This window comes from Hyalella azteca, unplaced genomic scaffold (genome assembly GCF_000764305.2).
Source record: "Hyalella azteca isolate HAZT.00-mixed unplaced genomic scaffold, Hazt_2.0.2 contig183, whole genome shotgun sequence".
NCBI classification, from domain to species: domain Eukaryota; kingdom Metazoa; phylum Arthropoda; class Malacostraca; order Amphipoda; family Hyalellidae; genus Hyalella; species Hyalella azteca.
The window spans coordinates 111,143-137,709 of record NW_025930542.1 but is presented as its reverse complement, the minus strand read 5'-3'; the positions used below and the strand labels follow the sequence as shown (position 1 = coordinate 137,709).

Below are 26,567 nucleotides of genomic sequence, written 5' to 3'. Positions count from 1 at the left end.
AATTTGACTTTCTGACGTCGACACTTGCATGACCAGCAGGCAGGAGTGGGGGCTTTACCACTGGTCAGACAAATATCGTGTGTGTAGCATTACGTGAACACCAAGGCTTGCAGGTCTGAATAGAATTACAGCGTCTGCACCAGACGAACAGCGTGTTATTAGCGTAAGACAAAGACAAAGATATTGTCACCAGAAAAACACTTCGCGGTGTCAATGTACGGCTTTCGTGCGACCTTCTCTTTCGAGGCGGCGAGATTTCAACCTTTAACGTTGCTAAGGTGAGGGCTGAGAAGTAATGGCGATTTTCAAGAACTATACGACAATATTTCGTTCCTTGAACTCTCATAAAAGCTTTATGCCAGAATGCCAGCCAAACCCAGCTTTAAAACCAGACGAAATTTGTAAACATTGATGTTCTTGATCTTGATGACTGTTTCAAAAATAATTTCACTTGAGGCCAAAAAATAAGTCACACTTTCTTTCTCTTTCTAAATTGCTGTTCTTTTTGCAGAACTCAAATTGTGAATAGACGCACGTCAAATCCGGCTATTAAAATTCGGAACAAATTCAAACTTGGAGAAATACTGAATCATTTTTTTTTTTCATTTGTAACAATGCCTAAGGATAAAAAGTACAGTATATGCATAACTCTCGATTCATATGATGTCGATAAACATGAAAATGGTGAAGGTCATAATTTCGATCGCAAAATTGTACTGCATTGAACATATTATCAATTCTCAAAAATTATCATGTATACAATAATTAAATCATATGATTAATATTATGAGGTTGATTTTTTCAGATCATGAATCGATATCAGGAAGAAGGCATCAGAGTGATGTGAGGGTTCTTACATTATATGGGATGCTCCTTAAATTTTCTCAGAAATAACTCAAGACGAATCCCATAGGTGAAAAAAATTGGACTAAAAACAATGGTAGAATCGTTGCATCATTATAATAATCCTGAAAAAACGTGCTAAATGACTCAATTTTACGTATATTTAACTTCGATTAACATTGATTGAAGTGCCATTCTCCGGAACTACTGTACGTAATTGGATTAATTTTGAATATGAATTGATCATTCTAATGGATTCTGTGCGACAGGATACAAAAAAATCACATTTTAATTAGTTTTCCCAATCATTTTAATGCATGTCGAAACTCCGTAGAGCTGAGCGGTCCTTCCGCAGTCAAGCTGCACCAACTTCACTATACGCCTAAAACGCGAGCTATAAAGAAAGGCCGCGGTCACGCCTCGGGTTCGGTTATGGGTGCTGGAGTGCGCAGTGAGAGGCTCTTAAGCAAAAATTGCTGATGTAATTGTTAAGCTCCGAGGCTTGCTTACCTTTCTTAATCTCCGAACACCCGAGCTCCGAACAAACGTAATGCTTGGTGAAAAATCATTTAATATAAGTAAACCAAGTTTGGGACCCAGTATTATGGGAATATGCTGACGCCACATACGTACATGTTTATATAACACTTTCACGAATTATTTTTAAATGGTGAATTAGTTAGTAGTTGATGTACTACTCTACTGCACTTTAATAGAGATTAGAAGATCGTGACGAAGATTTACTTTCAAACAAATTCGTATGGACTGCACGAAAACAGGTCTGAATAATTAATTTAAATAAATGTATTTTCTAGATAATATACGAACATCTGAGCAGGAAAAATAAACACCAGAATTCGCAAAAGATTTTAATAAACAATCGGCGTTCTCACTTGGGATTAAAAATAGTCAACATCTCTAAACGACACTCTACATTGGACTCGTTTACAGTCGCACCAGTCCTACTATCAATACTTACATGAAATCAAATTAAAGTGTTTCTCAATACGATATAGCGCTTCATACACAACAAATAAGGAATTAAAATAACTAGGATTTGTGTCATTAAAGAACTTTACCTTCTTAACTTATTTTTGAAAAATTGACAGCGATTTTCAACGAGAAACGTTTGTCTCTGACCATCTTTATTGGTTTTGTTTTTATAACATAGCATATGAACTGAAAAAACTTATGAATAATTTTTCAGATGATTTACACTAGGAAGTATGAGAGACGATGTACACAAGTAACCTGCGATTTCATGTTTTCGACAGGTATTTCTGAATGAACATGTTATTAACAAAAATGCTATCAAATTGTCATTCTAGTCACGAGTAACAAACTTTGAAACATTCCTCTACATTATTGAACATTATTTAATTAATAAAGAACTTGACTTTGAATCACTTAATTATGAAGTATGGCCGTAGAGGGGCTTGGAGCAGAGAGTTTTATAATCTGTTGTGACTTTAGTTATGGTTTTGTAGGTCGGAAAATAATCCGTTGTATATTCGTAGTCGCTTTGTGTGTAAATCTCTGTCACGTACGACGGTTCATACTTGGTTTCGATGACAGTTTCGTAGATTTGTTTTGTTTTATAGACCGGAATAAACTTCTTCTCTGTCTGATACGTCGGCACGTAGTCGACTTTTGTGATATGCTGCGGCAGCAGCTTCGTCTCGTAGGCAGTTTCAGTCTTGGTTACATACTTGAGATCTTTAACTGTAGTGTACTCAGTTATGTAGTGAGGAAGTTGTTTCGTATTGTATTTAGTTACATAGTCTTTGAGGTATATTGTATGGTAATAGGTCTCGGGAATCACTTGTGTCCTGTAGACCTGCTTGTAAATCGGCACCTGTTGGAAGTTTAAAAAAATATTACTTCAAAAAGTTTACTGGTAAATAGAGTCCTTAATTGGACACATAAACCAATTGACTTACTCTGCCATCAAGAATCAAATGTAATTAATTAAAATTTGTCGATTCAAATTATTATATCGTGACTTTTGTATTCAACATTCCATTTATTGCAACTGCATAAGCTAAGGAAATTTTTTGGACTCACATCCTTGTAAACTGTGTTGTACTTGGTGATGTAGTGAGCCTTGTAGCATCCTGAACCCTGGTAATCGTTAGGTGCGAATCCTAGGTACTTGTAGCCGTGACCGTATCCGTGTGCATGCCCGAAGTCCTGATCGTATACCGGACCATAATTATTGATGCCAAGCGAGCCACTGAGGAAGTACCCCTCTAGTGATCCATCGTCGTAGCCTTCTTGACTTTTGAATCCATGTGAATCATGGTGTGGAATGTACCCGTAATCGGCTTCACTGTGGCTAAATCCACCAAAGCTAAATCCACCGTATCCAAAATCGTAATCGCCAAGTCCATGATGGCTTAATGATTTTGCCTTGGCTTGGGCATCTGGTGTGGCTTCGGCTTTTGCATCGGGTAAGGGCTTGGCTGCTGGGTTGGCGTCTGGATTAGCACCAGCTTCCCCGAGGACTTGCTCAGTCAGCGCCCACAGCACGAGGGACAAAACGGACGCCGCTCTCCTAAGTCTGGTCCGCATTTTTTCCGCGGAAACGAACACTGTAGGAAGAGAATAAATTACTTATGATTTTTGTCTTAAGAAAAAAATTTGTTAATTAGCAAAAAAAATTCTTGACATTAATATTGTGCATGGGAAATTTTTTAATTGTTAATTTAATAGCAGTGGTGCCACCCACAATTATACCAATGAAAATGTATTTTGGAGATAAAACTTATGATTATTGAATAAGTCATAGAATCTAGATTTCAGTGAAGATTACTAAGTATAAAAAACTCGGGAACCAATCATAAATTATTTGAAAGTTGCTTGAAAAAAATTATACACTGAGAGCTTTATTTTTTGACATGGAAAATGTTCAGGCTGTATTGCTCGTGCTGAAGAAGTAATAGTTTAAATTCGGAATACACGGCGACAAAAATATTCCATTCTATGGTCAACGGTAACCAATTTATCGTTGATGAATCATTTTTCTAAAGGAAATTTTTCAAATTGGAACTTAGCAGTCGTAAAAGAAGAGAAAACAAGCCTGGGTACGCAACTTGCAATGCTTGTCGTCACCACCTACAATTAGGCAATAAGGAGACAAATTACTGACGTTTTGATTATAATCGTTCAGTCGTCTAGACAATCGAGCACAATCTTGTATTCGTTTTAGTTTAGTCATTTAACGAATAGTCACCCATTCTTCACTCCTATTGAACACTTTCTTTTTCCCAAGGAAAGCAGTGCAAGTCGTGTCACTTTTACTTTGTCTTATGCAAGAAGACATTTCTTGCATTTACAGCTCACTGAATCGCGGAGCTTGATCCATGCCATTATTCCCGGACCGTCGCTCGAATGGGCACCGCGTCCGCGCAGCGAGAGCGCTACTATGCAATTATTTTAACGCATGCAGAGCAGAATCAAGAAGAAAGTTTCACTTCCGCGTTAATTGCAGACTCACCGCAGTTGCATAACTAATTTTCCAAACATTCGTTGACTGAAACTTGAAACCCTAAAATCTAATGGTGTTATTATGCGCATGGACAGTGTATATTACTCTTTACATTTTAACTTTACCTTCATCAAAGATTTTATGTTGAATCATATAAATAATAAATTTTAATCAATTTTATCAAGAAAGTATTACTATACATTTTCATTCACGAGGAATTTCTTTTCCGATGATATTTAATGCAATCGCAACGTTCACTCTCTTTACCTTCCTCCTATTTCGGAATTCCGATTTCAAGAATACGTAACGTATTAAACAGATATGAAGATAAAAGTTCAGGTCGTAAACTAAATTATTTAGTGGCTGAATTCAAATTCCATTCTCAACGCTATGGACACATCATACTAGGCATTAAATGGTGGCCAAAACAATGCCTCTTCCACAAGGGGCTGCGTACCTCACACGCGGTGCTCGCCGTAAGCCCGCCGTCGGAGAAATGAGTTAATCTGATCGCGACCTGAGCCTTTTATACTCGCGTGCGCAACCATAGCTACCGAGGCGAACAAGGGGAACTTGAATTAATTTTATTCACTTTAAGACAATTTTTTCACTCTAAAAACGTTCCATGACCACCTGACTTGAACTAAGGTGAGAATTTTTTTATTAGAAAAAAAATTTTTTCTCTGCATATATACTCGTATTTATGAGCTGAATAATTATGTTTATGAGTTATACATTGAGCTTAGTCTAAGGTTACTAGGGACATCCAGTGTAAGCATATTGTAAATTGTAATACAACAATTATAATATCCTGCGGGCCATCTATTTTTGTTAAAATGACAGAAAATGAATTTGCATGATACCTGGAATAATGCGCTTAAATATTTTTTAAGCGCAAATATTCAAGCGCAAAATATTCTTCTTAAGCGCAAAATATTCAAGTTACACCCGATCGTCTTTACGTAATCATGTAATACAAAATAATCATATTCTTCAAATTAGTCAAAAATATAAAGTATTTACTGTACAAATAGAAACAAATGTTCATGAAAACTGCATGATTAACATGCTGGCAATACGAACGTATCCTAAAAAATGAGATCACGTAATCGAACACTGGAAGCAATAGCAATTAGAAGGGAAGACCAGCCTTGAATAAGGGGAATGCAAGCCATGATGTCATCCCGCAGTGAAGACAAAATGAGAAGGTGTGGCGCTAATAATGTCTATTGCCTTCTGTATTCATCCTCTCTTCGCACATTCATTATCGATGGGAAATAAAATGTGATAAATTATTGCGTAATCTTCGTCGAATTATTTGAAGGATTTTTGCTAGTGATCGTCACGAGCCCAAATTGTTTCGGCATTGATTCCTATGAAGAAAGGCTTTAAAAAAATGCTTTAAACTTACCGCTGTAATTCTTCAATACTTCTAAAGATTTTTGCATTACGGTTGTTATGACTACATTTTTTAGAAGCACTGATTTAATCATTTTCTATTTTGATCAAGACTTTTTGCATTAAGGTTTTTAAAATCCTAAATATGTATTATATATTCGAGCCTGATATCACGTAAATTGCTATAGATTTAGTGAAGTTTTATATCATTATGCAATATCTTTAATTTTTGCTAAATACTAAACATAAATAAACACTGAGAAACCCTGGAATTTTTACGTCAAGACTGCAAGTCGTTGCTGTACAAATGAAGTCATTTAATGGCGTTCACTGTCATCTCGCAAAGCTTTGGACATCATAAAACTAGTATTTTTATGCAGAGTAACGCTTGCTCCTGACCTTTATGCCGCAAATAAAATGTCTACGGAGTTACAGTGCTCAGAATTTCCACTGTAGCTTTGTTGGCTCAGTTGTCTGTGAAGTGAAGAATAGAGACAGGGGTGCCTGAGATTTATTCTGAATCGTTTATAAATGGAAATGATTTTCAGAAAAATGTTTTTTTACATGGCGTGAAAAACGATTTTTTTTCTTACTTGTGACTTGCTGCGTTACTTTCGACAGCTGCTAATGAAATGTGTCCCCATATAATTATTATAATTTTGTACTGAGAGCGAATAGGCAGAGATAAATATTTCAATCCTGTGCTTCTTAACTGTAATATATAAATTGATTCGATGTAATTTCTCGTCAAATTGTGTACACCTCAACAATTATTGTTGTTGGTCAAATGAACCGCTGTTTTTGCCACTTGGTTCACTGTAAATTTTAGCGCCTGCAATAATTAAGACTAAAAGAAATTAAACAATTTAGATTATTTGTAACAAAACTTTATTAATGTAGCAACAAAATGTATAATATTCACAGAAACGAATGTGCGAGGAAATTTTACAAGTGTCTTAAAACGAAAATATTCATTTGCATATAATAGTGTGTTCATTTTAACTACTTCTGATCTGAGTTTCACATGTAAAATAAAATCTCTTGAACATTTAAATTAATTTAGTGTAAAATTGCCGAGCTAAATGTTTGCTTTTGATCGAACAGCTCCTACTATGTTAGCTTCTGCGCATACGCGTGTCTATCTCTTTACTTGTTATTAGAGGAAAAATGTAAGTAAAAAATGAAAATATAAAAGTAAACAAATTATCAGGGGATAAATGTAACTCTCAACTGATCAGGCTACAAGAGACCGTAATAAATATTTATAAAGAAACATTTGTTAAGTGATAGTTACATTTTAAACGTTCAAGTACGCATACGAAATAATTTTTATTATTGCATGATCATTTTCTGTTATATTGATGCATGTGCAAGATAATATGCAGCGATAATTAACGCTAAATGGAACGTTGAACGTTGCTAACAATTAGGTTTAATGACCCAAATAAATTTAATAACAGAAAATATGGCACTTATTGTTGAATAAAATATAACAATAAACAACAAACTTTCACGGAAAATATAGCGGTACGGCAACTCTAAAAGTAAACGATGCATGATGGCATCTGAATTCAATATTTAACGAATGTGACAAGAATAACTCGTTATTAATATTTGAAGAGAAAACAAAATTTGAAGAACCTTAGAAAATAAACTGAAATCACGTGATTTTTAAATATTATTACGCAGAAAACTAATTTGTTAAAATCAGAAATATGACAAATAATACATTCATTTCTTAGATTCATTCTTCTTACATTCATTTAAATGAAAAATAAAGAACAAGCAAATAAAGCAACGATAAATAAAAAAAATGCCTCAGAGCTAAAGTATTTTTGACGAAAAATAGAACAACTGTCATCAGTTAATTAATTATCCACATGTTTGAGCATCGTCAGAAAGAATATACGCCAAAAATTGTTTTCTGATATTTAATGGAACAAATCTGACAGATCTTAAAATAAACTGGCGAAGTACCAAAATTGTATCTTCAAAGCCAAATCCACATGAAATTGTTATTAATAGCGCTTGGAATTTAAGAATTAAGCGTTTTACAAATCTATGTCAATTAGTGATCAAAAATGTACTTATACACCTCAGTTTTTCAACCATGAAAAACAGCAAGAAATTCATAGAAAAAATAATTTCAGACAAATTCGTAGCACAGATTTTTCCTTTTGTCTTTAAAAATTTCTTATAGTATTAATGATATGAATTACCTTCAGTTGGATAAATTTAAAAAAGCTGTGAATGAAAAAAATTAACATTGCTTCACATATCTGATCTTCCGCAATAAAGCTGCTTTAAAAAAAACAGCCTTCATTAATGGAATGATTGTCCTACATCTAAATACTGAATCATGATATTTATTTGGGCGGATAATGTTAATAATAATCAAGAGTACTAAGGCTTCTAAGGCAATGTGCTACACAGGGAGTAGATATTGTACACGACTGGCAGGGGAGCACATTCTTGAAAGTCGGTCTCGGTTTTCAAGAATTTACTGTGGTTTTAGTTTTCAGCCGTTAAGAAAATGTTTTTCTTGACAAGGATTGAGTGCATGTACACGTTAAACGACCTAATGGCGGTAAAAAAACCGTAAAGCTACACAGTTAACGATAAAGTTAAAGTAAAATTGTGAAGTTTCCCAGTAAATATTGAAATTATGTTAGAATTGAATAATTCAAACACATTCATGGATTTGAAACAAAATTAAAATCCTCAGTTTCCAAATGGTTGCTGTTATCGAAAATTCTGAGACGTCATTTATGTACACACACTGGATATATCCATCGCAAACCACAAAATATCTTTGCAGTATGAAAAATGAACGGCGTTGAAAATGGAGTTATTTACAGCTAACAAAATATATGCGGAAGTCTAACGCTTATTCGGTCTGCGCCGCTACAAGTATAACGATGCCACTAACTAACCAGTATAACACTAACAAGAATAGCTCGTACTCCAGTAGTCCTGACAAGATCAACTTTAACCTAAGCGAAGAGCAGCAAATGTGAACATAGAACAAGTCTTGCAAATGATACAAATGATTTAATCGCAGCTTCTCTTGTAAAAGAAAATTCGTGGAAAACCTGTGATTCATTCTGCTTCACAGATTGAATTTTTAAGGAATAACTCAACAAAAAAGATATTATATGCATTGACAGAGCATAGAAATAACAATTTAAATGGAAGTAGAATTCATTAGTAACATTTATCTGCAAATTGATACACAAAAAAAGAACAGAAATAAAAATTGTTTATAAGAGAACTAAGATGTATTAAATCATAACATTAAATTCATAATTCTTGTCGTCACGTCACGATCTTCACAAGTGAACAGTCTGAACTATGTTAAAATGGACGTTCATATTAATTGATAGTTATCGATGGTTATTAAGTTCAGACCGGATGAACGAAGAAAAATGTCAGTATTAATTTAAACATCTATTTTTTCTGTACGAAAAATAATAATTCAACAATAGCCGACTTTTAGTATTTATAATAGCAAATAACAATTGAATTGTAATTATACCTAAAACAAACGCCAATAATTTGGACCGAAAATGGTTGCAAAGTAACAACAGGTGCAAGTTCCTTTACATTTCTCGCAGTTACCCATTAACGCAACGGCCAGGCTGCGTAACGTCAGGTTATCAATCTACGATGGACAAATGTGCCGGCTTAACTTTCAACTTATCACACATAACCTTGTAAACAACGCGGGGTCATTCTTATATTACCTCCTTATAGAGAAATTTAGTATATGATACACTAGAGTATGTTGGAAGGTGATGATCTAATGAGGTGATGCATCATAACCCGCGACCAGTACGGCTACCGCAGTAGCAACTGTCGCGCGTGTTCTCCTCAATCCACGGCAAGAATTTTTCGACGCGAGTGTACACGCCGGGGAAGCCTTGTCTGCCGCAGCCCTCGCCCCATGACACTAGTCCTGAACGGTAGTAAGGCATTAATTTTTTTTGTTAAATATACTAAAAAATTATTCGAAGTTGATAATCAAGAAAAGAATCCTACTAGCAGCACAGCACCAAAATTATATCGTCAAAGCTGTATCGTTCATAACATGAAACTTTTATTAATAGCGTTTTGGTATTAAAATTGAGGTTGTAGGCATTCAAATATATAATATACTGGATTTTTATCAATTGGAACTAATTTTGCTTAATAACATAAAATAGGGTTCAATAATTTTTCCTACTTATTCAATACAGTTTACAAATCAAACGGTAAATGTAAGGATCACTCACCAATGACAGTGACTTTTTTATCCTTGCCTCGTATCATGAGAGGCCCTCCACTGTCTCCCTGAAATGAAAGTTTTCGTTCATTTCTAATTATATTATAGATTGTTACTCATCATTTGGGTTTACAGTTTCTTTTACCAAAAAATCTTCACATTTGAAAACCATTGTCGAGTAATTTTATTTACAGCAGCGTTATAAATTAAGAGTAGATTTAATGAAATTCGTTTAATATAGAGAATATTATTGAAATAAATGAAAGGATAAATCGAAGGAAAGATCTTTTATGGTTGAAAAAAATAATAATAAACAAACAATAACAGAGCAAAAATTACATTAAAAAATCTTGATGCGTGTCTAAAAAACGAATCAATGAAAATTTCCTGAATCATCCATGGAAATTATAATATTGGTTAAAATTATATTTTCCATCGACTTCTCTCATTATTAGGCCTAACATTACACCTTAATAAACAATCTACGCACTTAGCCATCGGGACGAATGCCAGGGCCACCCAAAATTTGGCCCGACTGATATTAATATAAATGACTATAATTTAAATTTATCGGGCAATATTTTGAGGGAAAACATCCCCAATATAGGCGTTTACTCTCAAGTATTACTTGAAAATGTAAATTTATAGGATCAGTGAATTTTAAAATTTTGAAAACGTTTCACAAATGGAAGTATCTTCAGAACCCTTGATTTTCACCGAAAGAGGTTTCATGTTATTAACTAGTGTCGTGTCGAAGATGTTCACATGACTTCATTATCAATAGTGTAAATCTCTCATATTTTCAGAATGATTTTGTAGATGTAGAGAACGTTTAGGAAATGTAATAAGTCTCTTCAGAAACTCCAACTTTCAAAGAAATACATCCTGTGTAATTAGTTAATGCCGTGTTGGAGATGTTCACATGGCAGGATTGGTAATAGTGAAAATCTCTCGAATTTTCAAAATGAATTTTTAAATGCTGACAACGCTTGGGAAATGTAATTAGCCTCTTCCGAAACTTAATTTTTTCACAGAAATATATTCCTCGTGACAAGCGATGCGTCTATGACGCTCACATGAGCGAAGGCGATCACATGAGCATTTCCACAGAGGCGGCGATCCATCGTGGCCTGGGTCTGCTATGTCCCAAACAAGTACCAAGATTACATGGCAAGAATCGTTATAGTTAAAACCAATCGAACTTACAGATGAATTTTGAAATGTCGACAACTATTCGGAAATACAATAAGTCTCTTCAGAAACTCTAAAATTGACAGAAATATCTGCCGTGTAGGTGATGTTCAAATGACAGGAATCGTAATAGTTAAAACTTATCTAACTTACAGATGAATTTTGAAACGTCGACAACTTTTCGGAAATATAATAAGCCTCTTCGGAAACTCTAACTTCGACAGAAATATCTGCTGTGTCGGTGATGCTCACATGACAGGAATCGTAATAGTTAAATCTTATCGAACTTTAAGAATGAATTCTGAAATGTCGACAACTTTTCGGAAATATAATAAGCCTCTTCAGAAACTCTAACTTTAACAGGAATATCTGCCGCGTCGGTGATACTCACATGACAGGAGTCGGTGCCGCCCTTGGTGAAGCCTGCACACATCATGTTGTCGGAGATCTCGTGGTCGCTGTAGCGCAGCTGCCGGCATCCTGCGTTAGAAAATATCGGTACGAGGATCTCCTTCAGCAGATCTGACGGCTCCCCCTTCTCGGTCGTCCGTCCCCAGCCAGCGACCAGTCCCAACTGGCCCACGTAATCGCGTTCTATTGACAAATTAGTCCGTTAGTTCATCATTCATATTAGAAGTGAAATAAATTTTGTTTGCTGGGAGTGCATCTTTCGGATATTATACTTCTGATGATCACTTATAGTAATCAAAATCACTTTAACTATTGCAAGGTTCTCAATACGACGACTTTCTTTTCAAAGTTATTGCTTCGATTCCGCGCTGATTTACCAGCTTGACTCGCTCATTTCATTAAAAATCAAAATTTCCAAAAGGAGCAAGTTCGTATTTAGATGCGTTCAATATTAAAACAGTGAATTTAACCATAATAACTTACTTGGTAGAGGTAGACAAGCCGGCCTTGCATACCACTTGTAAGGAACTTTGTCCGATAACTTGACTAAGGCAATGTCGCTCTCGAAGTTGCTGTGGTTGAAGTTAGGATGCACAACGTAGTGCACCGCTTGGTAGGCTTTACTGCGGGTCTCGATGGGGAAGCTGCGCATGTGTTCGCCCACCATCACTTTTAGGCTCTTCACGTTGACTCTGCAAGACAGAAATAACTTATGGACTGAAGGGTGGCAAAGAAACACGTTGACTCTGCCAGACAGATATAAGTTATGGACTGAAGTGTGGTGAACACGTTGACTCTGCAAGACAGATATAAGTTTTGGACTGAAGGGTGGTGAAGAAACATGTTGACTCTGCCCGACAGATATAAGTTATGGACTGAAGTGTGGTGAAGGAACACGTTGACTCTGCAAGACAGATAAAAGTTAGGGACTGAAGTGTGGTGGAGAAACACGTTGACTCTGCCAGACAGATATAAGTTATGGACTGAAGTGTGGTAAAGGAACACGATGATTCTGCCAGACAGATAAAAATTATGGACTGAAGCGTGGTGAAGAATCACGTTGACTCTGCCAGACAGTAATAAGTTATGGACTGAAGCGTGGTGAAGAAACACGTTGACTCTGCCAGACAGTAATAAGTTATGGACTGAAATGTGGTGAAGAAACACGTTGACTCTGCCAGATAGATATAAGTTATGGACTGAAGTGTGGTGAAGAAACGCGTTGACTCTGCAAGACAGATAGAAATTCAGGCCATATGTATGTGCTGTGAAGAATTTAGTTTACTCTGCCAGAAAGGCATATATTTAGGACTGATGTGCAAGGAAAAGAAGTGTTGATTCTACCAAACAGTTTGAAGGTCAAAAATAGATTGAAGTGGACTTTGAATCTCCCAGAAAAGAAACACTGCCAGACGGATTAAACTTCTGGAATAATGAGGTGATGAGAAAGATTGACTATCAAAAAATTTAACTTTATTGCTATCGTGTGGTGAAGAAATTCATTGAATCTACCAGGCAATTTGTAATTTTAGATTAATCTGTGCAAAAGAGATACAGTAATTCACGGAAAGTAGAACATCGCGTGTATTGTATGGAGTGGAAACGAGATACCTTCACAAGATAATTCTTATCTCCGTTATATTCCACGGTAAGTTGGCAAGGTAACTGTGCGACGGTAGATAACTATTCAGGGAAATTGTTAGCAGTAGAGTTCACTCAGCTCTGGTAACACATAAATTCCACGAATGTATTGTTGTATAATATACAAATGTATCGTATAAAAATACTGCCACTTAGTATTTCGCATTTTTCAAAGATTAAATTCAGGCGAGACGGTACGGACGGTAAAGTTGTCAAACTTCGTGCATTGCGAGGAAGGAAAGATCAATAAGAGCTTTAGGTTAGTGATGATAATATAAATTTAAAATTAAAATTAGAACGTGTACCTGTTTAGAAGAAAATCCTTCTTACCCTAGTTTCTATCGCTAATTAATCTATGAAATATAATTTAAATTTTTTGTACACTGGAAGTTAGAAAACTTTTCGAGTCTGTCTGAAACAGAAGCTGTCCATGTTCATGTGATACTAAAGCGTGAATACATATCACATATTTTAAATAACTCATTTTTACGTAATTGAAATTTTCTAACTACATTCAAAGGGAAGTTTCGCTCTTCACACTGGTTTCTACGGAAAACAGGGTAATTCTCACTCTCCAGAAAGCCTTCATTAATTTACAAGACATCTGGACGACTGACCACCGAGGAGTTATTGACTGCCACAAACTCACGAAGGCCTCCGTTAAAAATTACTGTTTGTTCAGCAGCGGAAACTGGTGATTATGTACAACGGTCATTGTGACAACAGGCACGGGGAGGTGCAACTGCGGGACGTTGACTGAGTCAAACACGCACTCTCTGAGCATTAGTCTGAAGTGTAATTGAATTTATTTTCACCAAACACGGAATAATGCAGGAAATTGATTGCTATTTCGAGCGTAGTAATGATTCAAATCATTTGTTTTTATGAACAAATTGATTACGGATTTATTATGAGCAATTCCCGGACATCTGCTGCGAATGGAAAGCTGTTTCGCGCACAATAATGATTCAAAACATCTTTCATTTATCAACAAATGGATTATTAATGCACACATCAGCCAGCACAATACACATCACTGTAGAGACCTGCTGAAGAGTTCGATGATCTTTGCTCGGTCGTGAGAATCAGTTCAACTTCGCGACTCAGCAATGGCAAAGGATGCGCGCAATGAGAAGTGAGAAGTATTTGCACTTAATCGTTCAAGCTGGCTCATTATTACTCTTTTTAATAATTGTCTTCCACCCTGCATTGGCAGTTATTTTAGCGGTTCAAGGATGAGCGAAAATACTGATAGATATTTTTCGACAAGACAATTGGTAAATTCGGTAACAAGGCTATAGCCTTCCACTAATTTCAGTCATAAAGACTCCAATTATTGCTGAAGTTAATTAGGATTAGTTTATTGCATCCTTAACTGTTCAATTTCATTTATTGAAGCTCGTCAAATACCTTTGTTTCGTATGCTTTGATACATGTTTTTTTTGCAATAGCGCAGACAATTTAAATGTGTCGTGAGATTTACAATAAGCAAATGCAATAAAAGAGCATAAATGAAAATTTTCGCAAAGTGTTTAAAAGTTACTCTGTATTTGTTTTAGCTTTCAAATTACAGCACAACTACTATTTAGAACGGGAAAATGTGTTGAAAGAACCATTGCTGTTGCATTTTTTGTCTTGCTCGGATCAGAATTGGTACCTCAATCAATTAAAGAATAATTTATTGAGCTATTAACAAGGAGAAATTTTTTATTCTTCATGATGAAGCTGTACGAATTGGTTGATTGTTGATTATGCTTCGCGATTGATACCTGATTGTCAATGACATGAATATTGGCTTAGTTTGTGATGGAGCGACGTTAGAAATTTAACAACTGACTATCTCCAACGTCTTGTGTCGAGACGCTCTGCCGTTCTTACGGTCGTGACGCGTTAGCGTTACTCTACGTCCTGTTTCTCCTTTCACGTTTTCACCATAACGTCGTCGTAACGTCTTTCAGGCTAGACTTTTGATGTCGATGTTCCCTTTCATTTATGTTGTCAATCAACTTTATAATACTGAATATAATTAGAAGATTTAAGGCCTAAGCTTGCTTGTACCGTTCTACTTCCGACGAAGTTTCACCAAAGCCATAGCAACAGCTTTGATTTTAACTAGAATTAAAATGATTGTTGATGCAACAAACTTATTGATTGTTAAATTTCGAGTGAAAATACATTGTTTTCAAGCTTTCAAGTGCATAAAAAGTTGATTTGAAAGTATTTGTAGCTATAGTGATCGCTCACCCTTATAATACAGAGTGACTGTTGCATGAATGACTGCAAGTACAGTCCCGTGGATATCGGTTACCTGTTATTCATGGTCACAAACTGTCACTCACTTCATAAACGCAGAGTTTGGCAGTGAGCACTCACCCTCTGACGCAGTGTCCAGCAGTGAGCACTCACCCTCTGACGCAGTGTCCTGCAGTGAGCACTCACCCTCTGACGCAGTGTCCTGCAGTGAGCACTCACCCTCTGACGCAGTGCCCTGCAGTGAGCACATATCTGTCACTAATGAGAGTGCCACCACAGTAGTAGTGGCCTTTAAGCAGCAGTGCCACCACCCACGGGTACTCGTTGAACTCAGCGTACTCTCCGCCCACCAGCCTCTCCCGGCGACGGTTCATCAGGCCACAAGCTGCAACAAACGCAGTCATTTAATCAACGCAATTCGATGACTATAAATTTATTCATGATGGAATGGGAAATAGGGTACTGATATATAATAAAAATGAGTATATACGAATGGGAAAAACTGTGTGAACAATGAATAGCTGCTGCTAAATTCGACGTATAAAACAATGGGAGCAAAATCGGAAAGACCTTAAAACGAAATTTTGCTTGAATTCTGATCATGCTAAACTCAAAGGTTCCCAGGTACAAGAAACGCAGATCAGTCAATATGAAATCATCTCAAAAGTCAAAATGTTGCCTACCAATAAAAGACTAATAATGAATAGAAATTTATTGATAGTTGTCGCAGAAAATTTTCTATGCCTCACTGTATCCTGAAAATAGTTACAAATTTAGCCGCATTGCAGGAAATTATTTTCTGACAAAGAATACAGTTTTTAATAAAGGAAGTGTTTTTGAGCACAAGCAAATGCTGCGTAGGTGCATTCTTCAAGAATGTTACATCATGAACATCAGTGCGCACAGCTAATAACTGAATTATTGTGCTCGAATATGAAGACGCTGAGCGTTTTTCATTCGTCGTTTTTCGTCCGTGCCCAAAATTATCGTCGGACAGGCCCAAATAATGCCTCGTATGCAATATAAGAAAAATAAATCTGTGCTGTAGAAACTCTCAAGTGTGAGCTATCAAGCGCTTATGTCCCAGTGACCAATTAATGCCAAGTCTCAAATTATATAATGGAACGCCAGTCCCGTGGCATTGCGATCGAGTCGAACGCGCCGAGCGGCCTTCCGATAAGAAGGCCAATGGTGCGCTTTGGATAAATTGTTATAATTGTTTGATAAAAGGTTTGATAAATAAAGGTTTTTTTATTGGTGGGATGTGAAAGTAATTCTAAGTCAGACTTTTGCTTGGCATTTGCGTCATGAAAGAACGGTTAAGATTCACCATAATCATAACTCACGTCTGGCTTTTTTTTATCATGGACTGGACGTTGGCTTTTCTTGTTCTACCGTCAAAAATTTTCATCATAATTACCCGTAAAATTTGTACACATTTATAATAAAAGTTTTCAAAAAGATACGCCACTTTAAAACTCCGGATCACTGCTACACGTTCAAGTAGAATATTCACCCAAAATAATTCATCAACTGAACACTTTTACTTTCGTCTGATGCGAAAATTTGAGGAAAGAAAAAGTGTAGACTACCTACACTTTTACTCTCAACGTTCGAGAACTCTAAAAACAGGATTTCGTTGAAAGTAAACTTGTTTGAATCAAAATAAAGATGGACTGCGAACCGAAAGTTGCTTTCCCGGCGAACTGACCTCAGGTTTCCTTGGCACGCAAGACCTTTCATCCATAAATTTTGATGAGCATCGCGAGCGCATAGTAATGTCTAGTGTAAATCTCGAGTTATCCTAGGTTATCCCATCATAAAGGCGAGAGCCTTTTCAAAATTGTGCACAAAGGTGCAATTTGCATTCTCAGACTCTGATGGGCGAAAGTAAATGTTCTTTCTCGTGTCTCGTTAATTTTTTAATTGCTTAACACAACGTTTGTCTTTTCTGCTTCAAGGCTCTGAAATATGGTTAACGCCACTATTCTGAAAACGCACCTAATCCGTTAAACCCTAACTAAAAACAGTAAATCAGATAACCAGGAATTAAATTTTAAAAATATATCAAGCACGTCCTTAAGAAACCCGAGAAAACTCAATTCTGATACATGTACTAATTGGAGCAAGCAGGCCTGATATTCTGTAAACGCCTAAGTTGAAAACAGTCCCATACCACGTCCCATTTAAGTTTTGGGATCGAGTATTCGATCACATCTATCTCGCGGTGCGAGTATCAAATTTTCGTTATATAACAATATATATATATATAAGCCTTTCACCACCTTTCTCTACAACATTGAAAGCCGAGTTAGCCTGGGTCAGGAAGGTTTGGAAGGTATCCGGTCAAATACTTGCTGGCGAAAGTGTTATCTTCTTCAGTTTCCGGTGGCAGAGGCGGAGGATGAATAGATGAGTAAGGCAGCTGATTTGAAGTATTTATTGTAGCCCAAGACTTAAAAGACATGCCTAATTTACAACACGTGAAAGTGAAAGGCGGGATGTCCTTCTCCAGTAGATTATTAGTATGGATAGACATTTAATGATGTTTGATTAGAATAATGTGATTGAAGATAGCAGCATTTTTTAGCTCCCATTTTTCTTTGACAAACTGGTAACGTAAAAGAATTTTTGTTTTGAGCCAAATTCTGCGGATGGCAATGCAGCGTAATCTCATGAGCCGTTTGGATCAACAATGTTTTTAATGAAGAAATACGGTGCGATGTGCAGTAAACTCCTTTTATGGTTTTGTCTGTTTCTGTGAAAATGGAAACAGACACAGAAACAGGAAGACGCCAATCGGAATTAGATATAGTGGATGGCCACGTTCATACAGCAGGCCGAAGAGACTTTCATGACACACAACTATCAATACAGGCCTCTAAACGAATAGTGGATGTAAGCGTCTTTCCCGAACTTTTTACGTTCGGGATGCAAGTAGAATAAATTTCACTTAACACGTCAGAGATAATGCTTCATAAATCCACAGACAAACGACCATGTACATTAATTAACCTTCGGCCTAATGTTAACTTCGACGCGTCCGAAAGATTATAGCCGTCCTTCGTTCGCCGGCAAAATGTTCTAGACACGTCCTGCTATGGGTCTGAGGAAAGCTCATATAAGACCAGGCTTTGTGCTATGGTCGTTGCCGACCACGTCTTCCTGCCTACAAGGACCAGCTCGAGCGTGGCTGGAATATACGATACAACTTCGGGTCTGTACTTTCCTGTTGAAGGAGAAAGCTAGGGAAGAATTAGACTTGAGTCGAACGGTATTCTTACTGATAATTTCGACGGTCATTCCAGGCACATGACTCACTGTAATCCAGTGTGAATCTGAACTACGAAATGCTGTCTGATGCTTAGACCTCGTGACGAATTTGGTGTCCTTTAATTGTTCTGTAAGGTCACTGGCTTTCAGAATTTTACTCTTTCCCTATGACTATGTCGACACATTCTAAAATACTCCATTAATTCGGACGTCAAAATAAAATCAATCTGATCGTTTTCCATAATTCTAATGCAATATTGTTTAAAGTCGCAGCAAAAAAAAATACAAAATGCTAAACAACAGAGAAAGCATCTAAGCCTGACCTCGCATCGGCACCTGTTGCCATAAAATAGCTCGTCTCTATTCACAAAATTAGCGACCAAAAGAAATGAGTTCTTAGGCGGCAGGTCGCTGAGCGATGGCCGAGCGTGGCCAGAGTTACGACGACAACCTCCCTCTAGAAAGGCAGGTTCGTGGGCAACACAAGCCCTTAATATCATCACGAGATTTCTCGAAATAGATGGGCACCTCGATAAACTTTGAACAGCTAAAATGATGGCCGATGGAATGCGTTACTTAACAAAGAGTGAAAGCTGCTTGCAAAACTACGAAGTGAAGAACGAACTCATTGAAATGCAGAGGATAAGTTAGAGGCCGGGGCTGGCTTGTGAAATGACGCAAAATGAAAGTTAGGTCCGGACTTTAGAAGATAATTTTCATTACAGAAAGTCCCGAATTGCGTAATTGTTATTTATTCATGAAAAGTCTTTAGAAGAACTACTAAATTCACATGGATAATAATCTTAATGTTTCTTGAGCTTTTCAGAATTACCTGACCCTTTCCATCCTCAAGCCTCAGATGATATTATTAGTATTAGGCATCTTCCTTCGAATACGGTAACGCCCTGAAAATCTTGCAAAATTTCGAGTTTAACAACTAATTTTTTTATCGAAGAAATATTGCAATTACATGCATGATAACTGCATGGGTCCCACACTCACCATTCCAACAAAAAGGGAATTAATTTTATTAATTAAAAACAGGGAATGGTTTCATGTCAATGATCAGGAAATCAGGATGCACGAATCAACTCTAAACTTGCAGACTTCATAACAACTTTTGATCCCAATGTTGCGTCTTGACGATTGAATGTCATCAATGACGAACCCAAATCCACGGTATAAAGACTGCCCATTGCCGGATGCGTTACTATAGCCATCACAAGAACGCAATTTCTCGAGAGATGATTTTTGACACAAAATTAATGTTGTAAGCGCTTCGAGAGCACGACTAGAACGCACGAATTCTTGGTCTGATTGTTGTGAGCTCTACAACATTTTTCAAGTTAATTAATGTAATCGGACATACTTCAGCTATGAATGAGGCACATGAAACTATTTTACACGAGTAAACTCATGTTCTTACAACAAATTTTAGTAAAAGACTTATCTTTTTTTATAACATGTTTGGTATTTTGAGTGCAAGCCGGCCCAAGATATTCCTTCTAAGGAGAAAGTTTGTCATTTCCCAGACCCCAGGTTTTTGAAGCTGATTAGGAGCACTTGAAAGTGTGAAGGAGTTACCCATTAAGCTAGGCATGCACATCACAAACAATGGGACGTATCGGTCCTTGTTTGTCACGGGACAGAGGAGAAAACGCGAGTCGCTTCGCTCACACTTTAGAAGGACAAAGACCATGTTAGGCGATTTACTGTCACATTTGTGGTGCATTTGACCATGACTGTGATGTGCGTGCCTACATGCTGATGCAGGGATCATTCAGTAACATTTGCATTGCACGGGCAAAAAATAATCGGACGATCTAAACCTTACCGGGACAAGTTATAGGTGCCCTAACGCAAGATCTTGTCCGACACGTAATTGAAAGTTTTCTGGGCCTCCGGTCGCCTTACACGAGCATCAATCTGATAAAAAATTAAGTGGACATGTAATAGGATCCTGAACAGTGAACATGTTAACGTCAGGCGGTGTCCGTTCTCAGATTTAGAGTCATTACGGTAGTTGAAATGGGAAAGGCATACTGTGTTGAACCTGCTAATAAACATGCCAGGTCCATGCAGCAATCCACCAGCCATTGCGGTCATCAATAATAGAAATAATTAAGAGTAACAGGGCATGTTGGGTTCATACTTCCATCATTATGTGTACAGATCCTATTTTTCATTCGGTCAATTAAGCATTATGGTAATACAATTAAGGCTGACTTTAATTGACATAATCAATTTGAGTCGAAGATTTGGTATTAATTATGACGAGAGCAAACGGTTCGCGATGCAATGAATACAACAAAAAATTGACTAATAATATATGCCGAAGGGTTAGGTAAGACGTCTAAGTATTTTTGTGTTTATGTGTGAGTACAAACTGAATAAGATACCAAGATCAAAATATTCCTACCGACAATTCTAAATTCAAATACGAACTCTGGTTTCTTGTCGTGCATGCAACACGCGTAAATTTGCTTGCCAGCCTTCACTTTCACTGACCACTTATTGGCAAAACGATGCCTGCTGGAACTTTGTGATCGTTGCCTCGGTAGAATTATGTTTTTTTCACTTAAATGCTAAGTACGGAAGAAAAAGATACAAAAAATATAACTCAGTACTCGATCACTGCAGTGAGTGACAGAGAGCGCATTTTCTCGTCGACGAAAACATGAAGTCACGGACGAACAGACGGACGGACAGACGGACATGGCGTCATACTGAAGCTAAATTGTCGTAAATTTCGTTTTATGGAACATGAAACTGGAACAAAAAGGAGTCAGAGAAATTCTATTTTCATCGAAATAATTTGAAAATTCTCTTTGTAAAAATCTCGCGAAGTAAGTCTATACACCCATCGTCTCCAACGCGTATAAATAATTTTCCACAGAATTCCCAAATCAACGATGTGAAAATGAATTAACGATGTGAATGAATTAAATTGAATTCAACGATGTTCTAATGAGTTAAATAACCAGATAGTAACTAATTTATTGGATGGTTCAGTTCGTATGTGCGTAAATGATGTGTACATTGATACCCAATTAGGGCTCGGTGTTTCTTGCTCCTTAAGCGGGCTTTTTGGCCAACAATCAATCATATCAAAAAATATAAAAATGATTCCATAATTTTCATGCGGTCAATCAGTTTCGAGCAACCTCTATAACAGCATTCTCGTGTGGCGTAACAAGTTCGGTCACTTATATGGATTCAAAAATTAATTTTATCTTTAAATCATGAAGGCTCGGCTTAACCCCAAGCATTTTTAGCTAGGGAATCGATCGCGATTTGCTTTCACTTTCAGTTTCACTGACTGTAATGATAGAGAAAGCAACAAGTCTTCTTCATATGAGAGCATCTAGAAAAGAAACTAATCTTTTAAATAGAAGAGAGGGAACTTGGTTCTCATAAAAACCTTCACTAATCGAACATCGCCATAACATGAATCTGAAGAGTCTTCAAGATCTACAACAGATCAAACCAATTTGCGTGGCATGTAAAGATCGGTTCAGAGATTGGCTAGAGTTTTCAGACTGTCATAGAATACTACATAAATTCTACCAAAGAAACAAATGATGTTTAGGAAAGGGCCCCAACCCCTTGAATCTACGTATCATATCAGCATTATATTAATATCTAATTAGGTGCCATAGGTTACTGTATCCAGCCATCTAAGTAAATAGACTTTAAATCACTTTCGATTTTCTCTGCAGACAAGCACGCACGAAGAAGAAATCGCATACATCAGCAGGGGAGGGCCCAGTAAATAAATGTGTCCGTGCTACCTCCTGTAAAGCTGACCTCAGTGATCATATCGTTACAGATGTTAAGTTGTCTCTCGGTAATCCAACAACGATCCTATTAATGTGTCTCGAACTAACGTAAAACTCAAATATCTAAAATTTGAAGGGTAGTTTGAATTAAAAGTTAAAGAATTTTATATATTTCATTAAAAAAGGGAAGTAATTTGGTTGGTCAAATTAACTCTTCGCAGCCAAACTTATTAGGTCAGCATGCATTATTAAATAAGTATACAATGGACGATGCGGTCCCTTAGATAGTTAAGTGGTAGGTGACAGTGAAATTTCGAAGCAGTTGCTCGAGAAAATCATACAGTAATTTGTTGAAGGAAAACATTGGTAATCGTAGAAAAACGACAGACGACAGCTTGGGCGGTTCAATGAAAGGAAGCCGCAGAATTTCACACTTTCGTTGTGAAAGAAAACCCGGGACGAAGTTGTTTTCGGGTTGCGACAGTTGCAGCACGACTCGTGTCGTAAAGGTACAAGCTTTCTCCAACGTAAGAGCATGCAATTACTTTCAAGTAAAGATGAGTGAGCGGTACACACTGTCCTAACTGAAAATCTCATTGCTGTTTATATTACATAACCTTTATTGAAAGTTGGCGGGAGAGGGATTATCTCGACAGCAGATAGACAGCAATAAAGGCTGAGGTAAAAATATAAGGATCGCTTGAGAACCGGTTTCTTGAAGCTTATAATATTCTTTAACCATATGTCTGCCCAAAGAAATTACTCGACTCGCCGAATTAGTCATAAGACTAATTTATAACGAGACACTGATCATAAATAGCAAGAATTTCTGCTGGCACATTCAACTGACTGAACTTACGGCTTAGTTAACAGCGGAACTGTGAAGCTATTAGCGCAAGTATTTAAAATGAACTGCAGCAGACTCGGCAAAATGAGGGACATATTTAATTATAATTTGCAGCGACTTGATGTTGAAACCTGCTGGATTCTTTGGCCATGTGTTAGTCCTGCTCTCTACACATTCCTGAGCTGGAGGCTCTGTCCTCTGGTATGCCTGCTCGACGGAAAGGATTATGCAGCCTGTTTAATCTAAAAGGTTACAAGCATTAAACAGCAAACTAAACAGTAATAAAATTATTTTAATGAATACAAATCCATTCAGTAGTAACACTCGCACCGGTACATTTCAAGAACAGCCGCACAATGAGATATTTATTAATTATTCATCGTAGCATCGTTAAAATGTTACGTCTACAAATTGTACTCACAGCAAGCGCATCGCTTGGCTCCCTCAAGCCTGTGCCTGCCTGGTAAACGGTCGAACCTCATCGCACCCTGAGGAAAAGCAATGAACTCATTTACATACTGAAAAACCTTCACTTTCAAAATATTTTTCAGTTATACTCATTTCAAAATAATTTTTGTAATGGAAAGCCATATTTGTAGAGATAATTTCTCTCGTATTTAAATGACAGGCTCATCGATTTTAATCTAACGGGGATAACGAGTGCAAAATAGATAAATGATTTATCTTGCAAACTATATTAATGTGTTCACCTTATTTTCAAACATTCCAAAAATCAGTTGTAAGAAATACGTTTAAAATTAGCTACTCACGTGAACAAAATTTCCTAGTACTACCGCCGTGATCACCAAGAAGTACTTGGAGATCATTTTCGATACAAATTAATTTCGAAGTTTATGGCCAAGGTATGACAAGAAGGTATTCTTTTTCCGCGAGCGCGTCATTTTGTGAGCGTGAAATTAACAGCTCGAAGCTCTCTGCACCTCCTTATTGTATCTCTCAGGTGACAACATTTCTTCAAGTGGCATTTTATTACAAGCAAAGCAAATGTAATCATTCAGAACAGAAACGTTTTTTAAAAATTAATTACAGCACAGGCCAAAAGTCCACGAGGAGCGAAGAAAATACGACAATTGGAAATTATTTTTTCGAGCGGTGTGAGCGAAGATTTTCGAATCGTGAAGATTCTGGCCGAGCTAAATATAGCAGAAAACTTAATTTCCAGGATTTATTCCGATAAGATCAATATATTTTATAGTCTTATCTCTTTGTTTCAAATGACATCAGTAAATTGGCTTGCGCCAGCACTAGGCAGTGTCACAAAATTTGTATACCCTGCCGGATAGAATGAGAGTTCTTGAGTAACGTTCCTTTTATATTATCACATAACCAAGCATGGCTTATTCTGGATTCAACACATTAAACCTATATAAAATTGGCTTTGAATATAAATGTATAAATATATAGGAGTAATTTTACCAAGCGAAAATTTTTCGATGCAAATCCCAAAACTTGGGCACGGCTCAATGAACGGTACGGGTATAACAGAACTAATATTGTACGTGGTATGCCCCTTGAGATCAGAAGGAACTTTTTTATTTGTAATTAAAAGCGATTTGGTTGAGTGTTCTAATTTTAATCATTCATATTTAATTAAGCTTAAAGAAGTAATTTTAATTACTAATGGAGGTCATCGTTATATTAGACATCAGCTCAGACTATTAATTTAAAATTGACTAAAAGGAAATTATTGTATTCATCACCGATGTAACTTAGTGAGATATTTACCTCTTTGAATGAATTTAAAGCGAATATTTTCGAAAAACCCACATAATAAAAGAAGAGATTTCCGTATTGGCCGAATTCGTCACTATAAAAGAGACGGTGTTCAATATCACTTCAGAGGGGCAAGTTAAAATTGATTGTTTGTACTCATTACCATCAGTTGAATATCATATAATGAATGACTTTACTTAATACGTTGCCGTTAAATAGGACTTATAGCGCTGGTTCAGAGGTGTCACTGCGGGAAGGATCTAGAGGTGACATGCAAGTAGGTTAACCGTCCGCTGTCGCCTACGATATTGGGCCACTAGCGCTACGGTTCACGGAGGTGGACCCTACACAATTGTACCTTCTATAATATTTCGGTAAACTTTGTCGACGATTCGTGACATTAGTCATTCACATTTATTTTTTTCAATATTTTAAGAAAATATCTCATATGTTAACCCTAAAGTGGTCATGTTGATTACATATGTAATCCATGCGTACGGAAATTAACCGAAACCAAACCGACCGAAAAAGAGACCAATCTGGTCAGTTTTTACACGCGATCTTTGCAGGGTTAACTTTTGCATTGTTGAGATTATTTAGTATACCGGATTCCATTGACTAACGTCTTTGTTTCAAATTTGCGCATCAAACATTGGTGGACCAAGAATAATTTCTAGAAAGTCCCGGTCTCACTTTATTTCTTCAATCACCAAATCATTCATGGAATTAGCGTGCCATGAATTCATATTCAAATTAGAGTCATAAATACTCATGAGTCCCTCTTAAGTGCGCCATCATAACTATTTATCAAGTTATCAAGTAAAGATTTATGAACTCAAATTGGTCCTTGGTATGGCGGATGTAAATATTATCGTGGTATGCAAATAGTGAGAACTTGCGAGGTCGATGACCGTGTCAGGACTCGGTATTTATTCCATTTAATGATTGTTTATTGTTTCATATCAATCATATGTATAATTCACATAAAGCAAGAAGATTCTATAATATAACAAAACGCTGGATATATTTCCAGCGATACCAGGCTAAGCTAGATAAGTGCAAATATTAAAAACCGAAATAAGAAAACAGCTCGTTAGCACTTCTAAATCGTGAATCTAAACCTTGACAAACATAAATGCGATAATAAGTGTAGCCTCGTTTCTCTGGCAATCCATTGTAAATTTCGCTCACTTCTTTCATAAAACTCATCCATCCTGTTGAGTAGAGATACGAAGAACTGAAATCATCGTTAAACTAACGATCATTTGGAAAGTTCAGTCTCAGGAATCGTAGCGTGCAATTTATTTTTTACGCGTATATATTTGCTTTTACATACGAATTAAAAATATTAGCAGGAATCCACATGTGTCTCCTACCTTAGACTCCAAGTCTGGCCTATAAGAATACATCATAAAAAATCAAACATATGTTCAACAATTATAACGATAA

The 26,567-nt window shown here is 36.7% G+C and overlaps 2 protein-coding genes across 2 annotated transcripts; both read right to left on the bottom strand.

Annotated features, from left to right (window-relative positions):
- Window positions 1-1,699: 1,699 nt before the first annotated feature.
- Window positions 1,700-4,818, bottom strand: LOC108666538 (adhesive plaque matrix protein). Its single transcript, XM_018153433.2, has 3 exons — window positions 4,788-4,818; window positions 2,908-3,434; window positions 1,700-2,698 (listed from the first exon to the last, which is right to left on the bottom strand). Exons 2-3 carry the CDS (start codon window positions 3,412-3,414, stop codon window positions 2,255-2,257), a joined length of 951 nt encoding a protein of 316 aa, XP_018008922.1. The 5' UTR covers window positions 3,415-3,434; window positions 4,788-4,818; the 3' UTR covers window positions 1,700-2,254.
- Window positions 4,819-9,540: 4,722 nt separating this feature from the next.
- On the bottom strand, window positions 9,541-24,672 carry LOC108666539 (trypsin-1). Its single transcript, XM_018153435.2, has 7 exons — window positions 24,155-24,672; window positions 23,806-23,872; window positions 15,705-15,870; window positions 12,075-12,283; window positions 11,572-11,774; window positions 10,000-10,057; window positions 9,541-9,683 (listed from the first exon to the last, which is right to left on the bottom strand). Exons 1-7 carry the CDS (start codon window positions 24,209-24,211, stop codon window positions 9,544-9,546), a joined length of 900 nt encoding a protein of 299 aa, XP_018008924.1. The 5' UTR covers window positions 24,212-24,672; the 3' UTR covers window positions 9,541-9,543.
- Between the last annotated feature and the right edge of the window lie 1,895 nt (window positions 24,673-26,567).